The sequence below is a fragment of the Ixodes scapularis genome, unplaced genomic scaffold, assembly GCF_016920785.2.
Source record: "Ixodes scapularis isolate PalLabHiFi unplaced genomic scaffold, ASM1692078v2 PGA_scaffold0__279_contigs__length_252992795, whole genome shotgun sequence".
NCBI lineage: Eukaryota > Metazoa > Arthropoda > Arachnida > Ixodida > Ixodidae > Ixodes > Ixodes scapularis.
This window is the reverse complement of record NW_024609835.1, coordinates 248,303,067-248,317,973: the sequence shown is the minus strand read 5'-3', so window position 1 is coordinate 248,317,973 and position 14,907 is coordinate 248,303,067. Positions and strand designations below refer to the sequence as shown.

Below are 14,907 nucleotides of genomic sequence, written 5' to 3'. Positions count from 1 at the left end.
TAAAGGGAGGGGGGGGGGGGGGGGGGGGGTTAAGTGTGATTTATGTTGGATTTACTCTTGCCGCTGTACACTGATGCAAAGGGTGTAATCCTACATCTATGGCGTAGTCCTTGTTCTGGATGTAGCGTGCTCGTGCTGTGCGTAGTGTCTTATGATGGGCTGCGCAGCTACAGTTACAAATATCGGAGAGTGATGCACAGCGCTCGCCCACAAAAAGAATCTACGACACTCAAGACTGAAACCGCTTTCCACGTCGTGGAAACCCGAGACCGAAAAACAAAAGTGGATAACACGGACGAACAAGCCATTTTTCGTTCTGCAGTCTCTGGTCTCGGCGATATTAAACTGTTTGCCCACATCTTTCTTGTTATTTTCACTTCCCCTAGTGTTCATTTTTAGGTGCGTATTTAAAGAGGCCGCGAAATTAATTTTGGACAGAGATAAATAAATATAGATTGAGATTTTACTAATTGCATATCATTTAGTAAGCCAAAAGAAAGAGGGTCGACATTCAAAAGCCTGCTTTTCGATACAAAAGTTTGAAAGCATAGCAAACTATTTTATCTTCGGAAGCCTTTTCGCCGCGATACATCCGCACCACCCAATGCATGTCGGCCGGCCCCAGCTCGCGCATTGGACACGAGCGTTGCATCACTAAACTATCTCGCTATACTTTGTTCACCTCTAAGCTGACATTGTGGTGGGAGCTACGCGCTTGCCGGACCAATCAGCCGCCCCCCTTTCGTCACCCGACCCCTTCCCAGCGCGTAAGTATGCGCGAGGGAGCGTGATCATGTGGCAAAAGATAAAAATGACTGATACAACGTGCATGTAGCTTCCACAGCAATGCCAGCTTACTGGTGAATGGAGGATAAATACCAGTGGCACTGCAAAAGCCATGGCCAGGAGAGGGGGAAAGCAACTTTTGTCCAAATTTATGGTGGCAGCTAATCTTCTAGGGGGAGAATGGCGACGTGCGGGTACATGAGGGGAGGCCCGAGCAAGGAGGGATCGCATTTAACTTATTTCTGAATGTGGGAGGTATGTTTCAATTTTTACAGTGCAGCTGTCAAGGGCTAGTTTCCCCTGTTTCGTGTCCGTGGACAAATAAATCTTGACACAAAACTCAGGACAGCTACTGCCATCTATGAGCGACAGCGGCAACCAGATAACCAGCTTGCCGGTTGTCTGGCTGCCGCCGTCGCTCATAAATGGCGGCAACCTTTCCAGCCTCTCCACTCTGGTCTTCACCAAAGTAGAAAGGCTGAATTTCTCTAGGCGTCGTCCTGGAAGTCGTCCTAGACGTTGTCCTTGAAGTCGTCCGAGAGGTTCTCCTCGAGGTCGTCCTAGAAGTCATCTTTGAGGTCGTCCTAGATGTTGTCCTCGAGGTTGTCTTAGATGAACTCCTTGGCGTCGTCCTAGACATTGTCCACGAGGTCATCCTTGAGGTCGTCCTAGGCGTCGTCCCTGAGGTCGTCCTAGGCGTCGTTTGAGAAGTCGTCCTTGAGGTCGTCCTAGATGTCATCCTGTAGGCGGCATCCTTGAGATCGTCCTTGAGGGCATCCGCTGCTGGTCTTCTTTCTTCACCAGAGTGGAATACTGAAAGTTTTTTTCAGTTTCCCTTTAAAAACAAAATTTTCGAAACGAGGCATATGTGACAGGATCTGGACATTGGGCAATCGGGCCACACTCTTACTTCCCAGGCCCAACAGTGCGGCCTCCCATTGCATGCCTCAAGGCCACGCCAGCGTTGTCTTCAGTCTACAAACACCGCAAGATTAAACAAGTGATGTATACCAGCATTGGAACTGCAGGCAAACCAAATGTGCCCCAGTGGCTGGCAAAATTCATATCAATTAGCTCGTTAATCTGCTTTGCACCTTGTAGTGGAGGGGCACAATATGGTACACTGCAACTCTGCCACCAGGGATGGTTCGGCGCACGGTGCAGGTTCAACTCTGCACCATGCGACCCTGTGCACGGGGCTAGTGGCAACGGTCCCAGCTTCAACCGGGAAAGATTGGACGTGGAAGTGTCCACAACCTCCGAGAAAAGACGGCGATTAGAGTCCTTTCCACAATGTCCCTGCAGCACACTTTCCAGTCCTCACGGAGGTTGCCCTCCGAGGCAGCCGAGAACACCCAGGCTGTCCAGCTCTGCCAGAGCCAGCGCCTTCCACCCACGGTTGGCTTTTGGACTGGCTGGGCTCGGGTGCGTAAGGCAGGCCACCGTGGGACTGCCCAGGGAGTCGCCCACCTTGCGCATTACCGCCGATGCCCGGTCCCTGGCGTAGCAGCCGACACCGAGCACCAACTTCGGCCGCAGAAGACTCAGCACCGCCACCAGGGCATCGTCACACACCGCCTGCAACCAGAGGTCTGCATTTTAGCTCGAACTCGCTCTTCACAACCAGCTTGAAAATGAAAAAAATAAAAAAATAAAAGCTTTTCCTTTGTCCTTAAAGGGGCCCCGCAATCCTATTTAGGCTACTACGTTCTTTTGCGGTTTCCACATCTTTTGTGGTTCAGGCAACCCAGCGGGTGCAGAGAGAGTCACTAAATATCAGTGCGTCATATTTTAACAGGATGACACGGAAACCTCCTCCTCCTCCTATGGGAAAGCCCCATGGTGCCAAACGCGCAAGGCATGTGACAAATTCGTGACGTCGTCGGTCAGCTCCTGCCTTACGACCGGTCAGAGCCGCTAAAAGCTTTTTTTTACTCGAAATACAAAATATAAGTGGCGCAAACCGTTTCTATTATTTATGAAAGTAGTTTTTGCTGAGCATTTTAGATGAGAAAAGAAGCAAATGCAGTTTAGAAAGTATGAAAACAAGAAGCAATGCGCAATAGCCCGTCAACATACCCGCCACCAAGCGGTGGAAGAGGTGGCGCAGGTGCCCCAGCGGATCCTAGCAGACAACGCAAAACGCCAGTGGCACATTCTACAAGAAACAAAAGTATGAATATGTCTCCTGTGGTCTCGTGCCACAGGAAAAACTTGCCCAGAACTTGAGCGTCGTAGACTCCGGACGCTTACGAGGAGTGTCCTCGTTTGGTACTACACCCAGCTCCGCACTTCTATCAAGGATTCGGAGCTCCAACTCCGAGACCCGTTAAATTCGTGCCGGCAAGCGCGATGGAGGGCTGAGGCAAGCAACGAGCCGTTGACATGCATGCGGCTCTAGGGGAAGCAACCATCAACGTAAGCCGCAGCCAATTGGCCAGTCACTTCGCTTCTACCATTGGCCACCCAAGCCAAGACCAGGGACGTCATGAAGAAAATTATTTTTTGCTTGCTTTTGTAATTTTATTTTGCTTTTAAAATAAAGCCGATTTCGAGAAAAGAAAAGTTTCACTGAGTTGCTACGTTCGGTGCAAATTAAAAACCAGTCAGGACGTTGTTTAGCTCATGACCAGAAACAAACTCAGAACGCTCACCCTAGCGGCTACCCTCACCTTTAACCTCTTACTCTCAAACACGCACATTTCATGAACTCACCTAACCCATGCACTCAACAAGCTTATGAACTCAGTCATAAACTCATCAAACTTATGAACTCACAAACATTGTGAACTCATAAAGTCACGAAGCTCATGAACTCACAAATTGACTGAACTCGCACTGCTCACCGAAATTGCACGCACGCCAGACTCATGACCTTCACCCTCTCAGACATGCTAGCTCTCGAGGCTTACGAACTCATTTACACCTCAAACTTAACGGTCAGAGTGAGTGAGCGAGCTTTGCTAGACTATTTCCCCGATGACGTCGGGGCACTTGCACTGTGCTCGCAGCAATTCTCCAAAAGCTCAAAATACACAGACACCAATATCCCAAAAGTCAGTGCATGTTACTTCTCGCCAGAAGGGGACGCCTCTCCTTTAATATCTTTTCAAATGCTCCTAGTCTGCTATTTCAGTCTGCATCAATACTGATAGCCCTGGGCTACTGGAAAGCAAGAGGTTGGCTTGTAGATCCCTAGTTGGCAGCCGAGGTACCTTCAATCTGATGATCTAATGTCGTGTTAGGTTGCATCTCGACAGTCCCCAGTTGGTAAGGTTTTGTCGCTGGCGTGTGTTTCAGACAGAGGGGTTTGGGGCATGCTGCACTTTCACTTCGGCATCAGTACCTCAGCCCCCAGCTATGGTATGGAATACTTTGGAAACATTCATTGACTTCAGTGAGCACATTTTTTTTTATACCCATCAGATTGGCGAACAAAAGAACATATTTGGAGAACATTTGCGGAGCCTAGTTGCTCTCGCCACACTTCACCTAGCTTAAAGCAGAGATGCATCAGTATGCAAAAGAGGATGCAAGCACCAAGGTGTACACATTCAGGATTGCCAAAACGGTGAAAAAGATGCTAGAGGCAGTGAAGCTGTTTCAGTATTGACTATAGTCGGCGACAGGTTGGGAACCCAGAAGGTGCTCTGCTTTGAGTGCAAGTTCTCTGAATTCGATAACATTTTGTTGTACACACAGTCGGAGCCAGACAAAAGGCGTTGAGTGCCTGCCGGAGGCAAAGCCTCTACTGGGATATTAACCAGTCACCAACTATAGTTAATACTGACAAATGCTCCTCTACCTCGAACGGTTGCAACGTACAGCCATTCGGAAATGCCAGCCCGACCTTTTGACCATGGGCTTAAACGTCCACATAAATGTTGCTGCACAACAGGGTCATGACAGGAGCTAAATTAAGCACATTCCACCGTGCAAGCCCCTGCTCACTTCTTATTGAAAGGAGGAGCCAGCATTTCTGTAACTGTGGAAGCTACAAATGGAGGCCGTGCACTAACCGTGGTCAATGCTCTCGCAGTACTTGCCGAGGCTCAAGCACATCTCTCTCCATTGCGAATGTCCGGAGAAAGCTTATCGACTAGAAAAATCTTGTCAAAGTATGCTTCAAGGTCCTAATTACTTCAGGCAGCGTAAAGGTGTTTGATATGTATAGTGTAAACAAATCCTTCTCACAATCAAAGTAGTTTTTTCTTCCTTCTAGAGCACGAGTTCTCAAACTTTTTCGTCCCAGGGAACCCCAGCGAGCCTCAAAAAGTCCCAAGAAACACCCCATCCCCCGCCTTGTTGCCAACCAACAATACTGGGCGATAAAGGTGTTTAGATAGAGAACAAGAGTTAATTGCACTGACAGAACAAGACAACATGGAGGGCTACAGACAGAATAGGAAGGAAGAGGGGTTAACCTGGGGTACAATGTAAAATATATATACCAATTCATGGCTCAGTCCGTGGAAGGTTAAACTAGGGGGGGGGGGGGGCACTGCAATTTGGGTGCTCGCCAAACCGCTGTATTCCACGAAACCCACTTTGAGAACCTCTGTTCTAGAGCAATTCTGGGCGGTTATTTGTTTTCTTTTATTTTCAATTCTGGAGAACTCAGTAAGGAGACAACCTAAATTGCAGAGAATGGAGAATTTAAAGGCAGTAAATCCTTTGAACACCCGATTTTGCAGCAAAAACTAAATGCCAAAAAAAAACTCACTATCAAATCATACAGAACCCTAACGTGATCCTCCCTCCCTACCCCCTCATGCCTTGGCGCAAGACCCACGCGCAATGCCAAATCGGCCATGGACGTGGCGATAGGACGCTAAACACAGCGGCCGCAGACACATTGCAGGCACCGTAACGCCGGCTCATGGTCGTCTCCTCACCTGCATGGCCGAGCGGGCTTGGGCGGGCAGCTTGTTGGGGGTCAGGTTCGCCCCCGAGGGCATCAGGAACACCAGGGGGCAGTAGTTGTGCACAAAGCAGGGTCCAAAGAACGCATGTGCGCTTGGACACAGCTCTGAGAAGAGGCCCCAGAAACGCTGGCCGCTCACCTGCAAACAAGCGACTGTTTTTTGTTTTTTTTTGACATTGCGATTGCACAATGGAAGAGTTAGGCCACCATAATCCAATTCAAGATCCGAGAAAAAAGAGGCGTTATGTTTGACATACATAGAAAACCATGCCATCCTAGTCTTACACATATCATTGCGTAATCACCGTCACCAGACATGCCGCCCTGCGGTGCCGCGGCTCTCCCGAGCCAATAAAAATCATTAATATTATTAGATGCGTCATTTCACCTTACCCTATAGTCATTCGGTGCAAAGCAGCGGCAGTTAATATGTGGCTTGCACTTGGTGATTTGACCATAACTATACAATACGAAACACAAAAATAATATTGCAGCGATAAAAAAAATTACTACAGGGTGATTTCAGATAAGATCGACCGAAGGATGGCTAGTCGACATTTTCAAATCAACTGATGTTTTTATATGTTATTGTCTAGTGTCTGGTATGAACGAATTCAAACTTAGTTTTGACTAGAAAAAATACTTGGGGACAGGAAAAATCGTAAGGCATGAGGTGGTGGACAGTTGCATTAATGCGCACTGATGGAGGGGGCCCGTTTGAGAGTGAATAACTAAAGCGATAACATTAGGAGAACTCTAATACGTTTTAGGCGCAAACTTTGGGTATAGCTTGCTTGTAATATAAAGGAATCATATTTATTTAAAATTTATTTATTTTTCTAAAAATTGACAAACATGCCTGCTCGAACGACAAATGGCAAACTTTGGAGGTCTGTATCTCATGAAATAATTTAATCATTATGATATAATTTGCAGATATTATTCTACTAATATATAGCTAATATTTAAAAAATAACTAAGGTATCTGTGTGATACAATAGTTAGGATATATTTAGTCAAACATGGAAAAAAAATCAAACAAAGAAAAATTCCGATGCGAATAAAAAAAAAACACCACCCTCGATTTTTTTTAAATTTAGGTAACCTGTTATACTCTATTTCGGCATTCATTTCCATTAAAAACATGTTGCATCATTTTATTGAGAAAGAAGATACAACTCCCCAAAGTAGGGTCCTTTTTCAAAGCCTACACTTAGCAGTGTTTTATACAAGAACTGACTCTGAGTTCCAGTTTCATGAAACCAACACACATCTTTTATATATTTTTATTCAGATGAGGCCAATGAAAACTAAAGAAATCGTTCACACACTTAAATTAAGGAGAAACTACTGTGTACAAAGAGGTATCATATTACGGACTAGTGATCCGAGAAAAGATCATGCAGCCATCGGCCACTAGGAACTTTGTTTACTTTATTCTCCTGCGACACTATATGCTATTCCCTCTTCCGCTCTACCTTCATCTCTCTCTCTCTCTCTCTCATATATATCCCTGATATATATCCAGAACAAAAACATGTTCAAGCATTCCCTTTCTGCGTGGTAGTGTTCTGTGGCTAGCAAAAATCATTTCCTCGCTAAGCTCACGATTATGGCAAAATAGTTGCCGGAAACCGCAGACGACACTCGTCGCTAGTTCTGGCAAAACGGCCGATACAATCTTTTTTTCGCATTTCCCCGCTCGCTGTCAAGGACAAGGGGGTTCGCTTCAACCAGCAAAACATGGCCGCCGACTCCTGTTTACTGAGCAGTCACGCCTGTCGCCGTCTCACTCGCTGGCGTCACGGGCGATAATATCAGGCACAAAGGGGCACACCAACCGGCAGCATTATCCCCAAATACTCGAGCCTCGCGTAAATACATAGAGTGTAAACGCTGTCGCCATGTTATCGTAGTAAGACCGCCCCCCCCCCCCCCCCCTCCCCCAACGGGGGACTGCAGTATGCGACGGCGTACTAACACAACGGCGACGATATCGACATCGCGGGCTCCGAATTTTCCCATAGTTCTACTCCACGGGCATTTCTCGAAACGCTTGATATTGTTTACGCCCGCCTGGAAGGATTTCAGGCGCGTAGTTAAGATAAGGCGGTTCTCCGCGGCAAAAGAAAGCAATTTCACAAAAGCTTAAAAGCGGTGGCGACGCGTGTGCGGTGAACGCTTGTAGTTTTGGTGTAGACAGGGTGTGTGTGTTCTCGTTGTTGACACCAGCCGGCGATAAGGCACTGCAGGCGGTAGCTCAGTACAGCAAGGGCTAATCCGAGTGACCATCAACGTAACCCCACCGCCAACCCCTCGCGAACCGGTCGCCGACATGGCTCAGGCTGTGTCATGAACCACGTGGTAGAAGCTAGGGTGCTTTCATATCAGCGCGTGGAGGGACGACAGTGCGATTCCGGAAAGTCTTTTTCGAAGGCCGCTGACCACAATTTTTTGTCTGGAGACTTTCCCTCTTTCTTCCTTTGACGTGGATCAAGCTTTGCCGACAGCCTCAGTTGTGACCTCTCTTTTCAAATGTATGTTTGCAGTGAGTGAGCTCCTCAGCCTCGGACTTGTCACTTGTGCACCCAGTAGTTCTTTCACTTGGCAATTATATGCCATCAGTTGAGGTTTAATTTCTATTATTTATGTATACATTATGAAGACGTCCTGGAGCTCCGAACGAGTGTTTTGTGCAGATTTCTTTTGCAAACACAAAAAGACTATACCAAAGCAGCGGAATTTTCGAAGTGTTGGCGAGTTGGACCTAAACTCGTTGAAGCAAATTCTTCCGCCTGACTGTTCCACCCAAGTGAGTGCGACGGACTACCTGTGCTACCATTGCTTCATGCACATCACTAAGGAGATCTCGATGCGAAGCTCAGAGCAGTGCCCTGACATATTTGTGCCAGCTGAAGAAGCAATTGAAGATCTAAATCGCAGCATACTACCTACAGATGTGTCGCCGCTGAGACAACCAAGCGTCGTAAGAAGTCGGGACAGGCCTGCCTATGTCAAGAGAAAGCAGACAGAACTGGAGCAGGTTGCTGTCAAGAATATACGCTCAAGGCTACGTATTGCGTACGACAGGGACGCACCATCGGGGTCGTCCGAACCAACATGCTCCACATGCACTGAGTGGGTGGACAACTTTCGGCAGGCCTTTGAAACCGCCACCTCTCTCCGGGAACGTTGTCAACTGCTTACACTCCTGCCGTCAACACTGACGAAGAATGAGGTTCAAAAGATGATTCCACAGGCCTCAATGTACCTCATCAGTAAATCCCGAAAACTCAAGGAAAAGCATGGCGTGTGGTATGAGCCGGATCCTTACACGAGGTGCAAGGTGAGCCCTGAGAACCTGTCTGCTGCCCTAGAGTACTTCACGAGAGACGAGCTACAATGTTCGCGCCAAAGTCCCAACCAGAAGGACGTCATCTCTGTCATGCTCAACGGAGGGAAAACGTTCGTGCCAAAGCGCTTCATGACACGCTCAATACGAGAGGCCTTCCGTATATACAAAGCCAAGCATCCCGATTCCGGCGTTAGGCTAACGAAATTTTATTCGTTGCGCCCTAGATGGGTCCAATGTATTCCACACCAGGAAGTGTGCGTTTGTGTGCGCTGCGCCAATTATTATCTTTGTATTGCCGCTCTAGAGAACGTTACAGGCTCAACATTCAACACTGGTGAAATGAACTCGGCATTTCTGTGCGACCCAGCAACAGAACTGTGCCTTCAAGGAGACTGTGATCACTGCCCAAAAGGCCAGTTTCTTACACTCCAGGAACTTGATATCCCGGAGGATGAAGAGATTGTGCTTGCAACATGGGAGTCCGGTGACCTTGTGAAAAAAACTTTGGAACCTGAGACTTTCCTAAAAGTCATCCAAGTGACGGTTGGAAGTTGGGTACTTCACAACCATATGCGGCAAACGCAAGGTAAAGCGATCTACGATGAAAAACAGTGCATGCAACACGGGAGCATTGTCTTTCATTTTGACTTTGCTGAAAACTGGACCATCGTGCTTCCTGACGAAGTGCAAGCATATCACTGGAAAAAAAAAACAAGTTTCGATATTTACATGTGTAGTGACGACAAGAAAATCTACAAACAGCTTTGCCATCATCAGTGAGGACCTGTGTCACGACGCCGCTCACGCTTGCTTGGCTCTAGAAAAAGTGAAGGAGTGGGTTGAAGACAACGTTGCGGTATACTCGTACGTGACATACGTAAGTGACGGCGCCGCCAGTCATTTCAAGAATCGCTACCAGCTTCACCAATTTGCAAAGGACGATTGCCCACAAGCCCAGTGGTTATTTTCTGCATCTGGACATGGGAAAAATGCATGTGACGGAGTTGGCGGACTCGTGAAGCACCAGGCCACGCTGAACAACCTGAGAGAACGTTCAGTAAGCGCAATTCAGACGGCCAGGACAATGGTGAGCGTTCTATCAAAGAAACTGAAAGGCGTGCATCTTGTATATCTGGACGAAAATGAGGTTGTTCGGTATCGTGAACAAAAAAAAGAAGAGTGGCTGACGGTGCGCGCCTTCCCTGGCATTCAGTCTTGGCGCGCATGGCGGCTCAGCAAGTCATCAACAGAAGGGACCTGTGACGTATATGTAGCACGGACAGTCGGATCTGCTTGGAAGCAACTTTATTAAATGGGTACAGCGAGGAAAACCTTAGCGTAAAGTGCCGAATTTGATTTCCCAAGGACTGCTCATTTTGAATGCAGGGACATCTTATTTATCACATTTTTCTTCACGGGGTATTTACCCTACTGTTTTTGTTGGTGGTTACTAATAATTTTTATCTGATCACTATAAAAAAAATCCCAAAATGTTATCCTCGAGCAGGATAAAATATATCGGCTTGCCACGATTCATTCATACACCGAGAGCATCGAAGCTGCTCCAGTTAGGCACTATGGCATCCGTCACCTGAAATTGTTTGTAATCGTAAATACACAGCCAACCTAAATATCTTACTGTTATATCTTTGCTTTTGTGTGTGGAAGTAAAGTTATTTATTTTACTCTAGATGTAAAATATACCGGAAGGTACAACTTCACACTGCATCATCTTTTCTCAAATCATTAGTCTCTAATATGATACCACTTTGTACGCTTATGTAAAATGCTGTATATAGTTTCTCCTCCCTTTTACTGTGTGACCGATCGCTCTTTTTATCAATGACCTCATCTGAATAAATGTATATAAAAGATTTGTGCAAGTTTCATGAAACTGGAACTCAGAGTCACTTCTTGTACAGGAAACTGCTAAGTGTAGGCTTTGAAAAAGGACCCTACTTTGGGGAGTTGTTTCTTCTTTCACAGTGCAATGATGCAACATGTTTTTAATAGAAATTAATTCCGAAATAGAGTATAACAGGGTACCCAAATTTTAAAAAAATCAAAGGTGGTGTTTTTTTTTTATTCGCATTGGAATTTTTCTTTGTTTGATTTTTTTCCCATGTTTGCCTAAATATATTGTAACTATTGTGTCACTCAGATACCTTATTTATTTTTTCAATAATAGCCATATATTAGTAAAATAATGTCTGCAAGTTATGTAATAATGATTAAATTATTTCATGAGATACAGATTTCCAAAGTTTGCCATTTGTCGTTCGAGCAGGCATGTTTGGCAATTTTTAGAAAACTAAATAAATTTTTAATAAATATTATTACTTTATATTACAAGCAAGTTGTACCCATAGTTTGTTTGTAAAAAGTTTTAAAATTCTCCTAATTTTATTGTTTTAATTATTCACTTTCAAACTTGCCCCCTCCATCAGTGCGCGTTATTGCAACTGTCCACCTCTCCCTGCCTTAAGATTTTTCTTGTCTCCAAATTTTTTTTCTGGTCAAAACTAAGTGTGGATTCGTTTATACCAGACACTAGACAATGTCATATAAAAACATCAGTTGATTTAAAAATGTCGACCAGCCACCCTTTGGTCGTCTTATCTGAAATCACCCTACAATTGAAAACTCGTCATTAGGGCTTTTGATGCTAAACATGGTGCCTCGTTCTAGTTTTGCCTAATGACTTTATATTTACGAGCTCAATATTTCGCTAATTTTGTGAAGCGAAGGTTTCGGAAGCAATTTGCGCGCAAATCATTTTGCGATTGGAAGGGATAAATAGTCACCATGCACAGATGTATTCAAGCGATGAAATTTTTTCAATATTTGTTAAATCGCAATATTGACGAAAATTAGGTCCTCACACAAATTACGTTTTTCCAGTACTAGATTGCAAATAAATGTCTACTGTGATTTAGGACATCCTACAAAGAAGCATCACTGGTAGAGGCCATAGAATATAAGCAAGATGCACTTTGATAAATGTGAAGCAAGCAGCAAACAAAGTATCATATTGCCGCGTGCACAGCTAGCCAAGTAGGCAACACGCTTGGTTCCCACACAGATGGCCGGGGTTCGAATCTCGCCATTGCTTGTCGTTTTTTCTTTCTTTACGTAAGAAGAAGAGTCTAGAACGTTGGAGAGCCGTGTAGCTTCTTCATTATAGAATGTATACTTCCAGAACGAACGACGTAGAATGTTCTAGGCTCGCAGGGATGCCTCAAAACAAGCCGCGTCGCGCCTTACAGAGTCAGTGTTTCACCAGTGCTAGATCCTGCTGTTACGCCGACATCGACGCCCGCAACGCCCAGTTACCTTACCTTTTATTTTGGTACAAATTCACCCCCACTAAATCTTCAGTTCATTTCACTGAATCTCTAGTTCAATCCGTTTTCTCCTGCCTTATCGTCTGTCCTTCGTGGCAATATTGTCACAGATGACGAGTGAAGAAACTATGAATAACTGAGAAACCTAAATGTTTACTTAAAAACAAAAGGATAAAAACATTAAAGTACACGGATGACCAAACTCTTTCAAAGAGCAATGACGTTGCTACCTGAAAGAGTGTGGTCAATCATCTACGTCTTTAATGTTTTTATTCTTTCGGTTTTAAGTATTCATTATAACAATGCACTCAAATTAACTAGTACTAAATGTTTAACGCGGCAAGGTGCCAAAATAAATGTACACTAATGGGCGCTGCGGGCGTCAATGTCGGCGAGGCAGCAGGATCGAGCGCTAGCGGAAGACTGAGCTCGTGCAGCATTCTAAGGCCGCTTTTATACACGGTCTGTGTTCACGAAGGTTGAAACCAAGAAGGCACAGTAACTAATGAGAATGCACTGCAATTTTCCAGCGATGCGACGAAAGGCAATAAGCAAAATACCCGGTGGGATTTGAACATATGGTTCATCCCCGTAGGAGCCACGTGTGCTGTCCACTTGGCCATGCAAGCAGGATGGCTCTCGATAAGCTAAGAACACTACGGAGAAAGAGTTCAACACCCCTCACATCTTTCCTAGGGCAGTTGAGTCCCACAATGGTCCTCTTAGGATGCTCGCACGCTGGCTTGCCCACTTCACCTTCGATCCCGAGCCAATTGCGCACATACTCCGTGTCTCCAAAGGGAACCTGCAACATGCACGGACAGGAAATAAGCCAAAGGTTTGTGCTCGTGACCTCCATGACACCCACAAATTGAGTGTACCAGGTCCCAAACTTGAATCTGGAAGTACCTATATACTCAGTTGTCAATGAGCAAACACTTATTAGCAAAAGAGAGGATTAAAAGAATCCTGACCAAAACTATTAAAATGAACATTAAACCCATCAGTTATCGACGAGGTAATAAAGAGCTTTTTAAGGTGGTGATTCTTCCAAGTGTATAGGCTTGTTGTATTGTTTTCCAGGTAGAGTTAAAATCAGTCGGGCAATTATTTTTGTTTATAAATTTTCCCACATGGTGTAGGGGATGGTTTTGTTGCACATAATACATATGATGTTGGCTCAAACTGGTGTTGTTGTAGAAACATAAACATAGGCAGGTAGTTTTGAATAAGTAAGAGGTGAAGGTATTCCTGGTGTCGCTTGTCTGGCTTTGTGGGTTTCGAGAGGGGAGAGATTACCGTAGGGTAGGGGTAAGGCTGACCTCGGTCGGTGGGCTGCTTCTGCACCTTGAAAGGGGGTGAATGGGGGTCGCTTAAAATGATAGAAAGTTGAACTAGTCGCTGTTGGGGTGGCCGTTGTGTGTGCTTTTGATGTAACTGACTTTGTTGCATGACTGAAGGTTGGAAATTGTGTGTCACGCCCCCTTTGTTCTTTAGTATTGCACTTCCAAGATGTTGAAACAATATTTGTTTAGCTAACATGTTCTGCTTTTGGTCCTGAAAAATGCACATTTGTCATGCCGAGCCAGTCTGGATCTCGGGTACTACTAGGCCCAGGTGTAAATTATGGTGGTTGCACCACCACCACCACTACTACTACTACTACTACTAATAATAATAATACTATTATTATTATTGTTATTGTTACTGCAAATATACTCCAAAAGCCAGAGGAAGTCATTTAGTGAAAAAGTTTACTCTGGCTTGACATGTTAACATCAGGTTCACTGGGTTGGTCCCGCCAAAAGAAACACGCTTGGCGCCCAACAGGTCATAGACTAAGTTACAGTCCTATTTATTTTGGCTCAAAAGAGCCGCGGTACCAGAAAACGGCAGACGATGTTGTACAGCCATTAGGAATGTGACCGGTCTCACCCCGTTCTGTGCCATGCCGAACGGTCCGGGGTTCATGCCAAGGAAGATGACCGTCTTGGCGCCGGTGCAGTACTTGCGCACGAAGCACTCGTGGGTCTCGCGCGCATAGTCCACCGGGCTGTACACGTGCGACACCTTGTCCCCGTACGGGATGCCGAGGAGCAGCTCGCACTGCTTCCGCTCGATGCACAGGTACTCGCTGGCCACGTCCGAGCACGTCGCCATCAGGTCAATCGGATCGCCATGCCTGACATCTCCGGATCTCGAAGAAGCCACAGCAAGTCGGGAGATGGGAAGTTCAGCGAGTTCAGCTTCTCCCAGCTTCTCCTTTAAAATTTTCGGTTTAGGACGCCATCAGCTAACGCTGCCCCATCGCTACCCCCAATCCCTTTGCCCCAATCCACACATTAAAGTCATTAAAGTGCCACACCGCCACAGCACCGCCACACAATTAAATTGGGGAGCAACTTGCGCCACCTACTGGTGGGTTTAACTTTAAGGGTGGTTATTTATTTAAATGTAACAAAAGAAGTCTCTAAAAAATGGTTTGTACCATAAGAATC

General features: G+C 45.7%; 1 protein-coding gene across 1 annotated transcript; it reads right to left on the bottom strand.

Annotated features, from left to right (window-relative positions):
- Positions 1-1,009: 1,009 nt before the first annotated feature.
- LOC8036799 (single-strand selective monofunctional uracil DNA glycosylase) lies at positions 1,010-14,762 on the bottom strand. The gene is made up of 4 exons (XM_002412005.5): positions 14,345-14,762; positions 13,095-13,214; positions 5,682-5,849; positions 1,010-2,364 (listed from the first exon to the last, which is right to left on the bottom strand). Exons 1-4 carry the CDS (start codon positions 14,567-14,569, stop codon positions 2,107-2,109), a joined length of 771 nt encoding a protein of 256 aa, XP_002412050.1. The 5' UTR covers positions 14,570-14,762; the 3' UTR covers positions 1,010-2,106.
- Positions 14,763-14,907: the final 145 nt, after the last annotated feature.

Coding starts and splice junctions, on each gene's coding strand:
- LOC8036799 (XM_002412005.5), bottom strand. CDS start 14,569: ATGGCGACGTGCTCGGACGTGGCCAGCGAGTACCTGTGCATCGAGCGG. Junction 5,850..13,094: donor TCAACTGCCCTAGGAAAGAT/GTGAGGGGTGTT, acceptor GCTTGTTTGCAG/GTGAGCGGCCAGCGTTTCTG. Junction 2,365..5,681: donor AAGCCCGCTCGGCCATGCAG/GTGAGGAGACGA, acceptor CTCTGGTTGCAG/GCGGTGTGTGACGATGCCCT.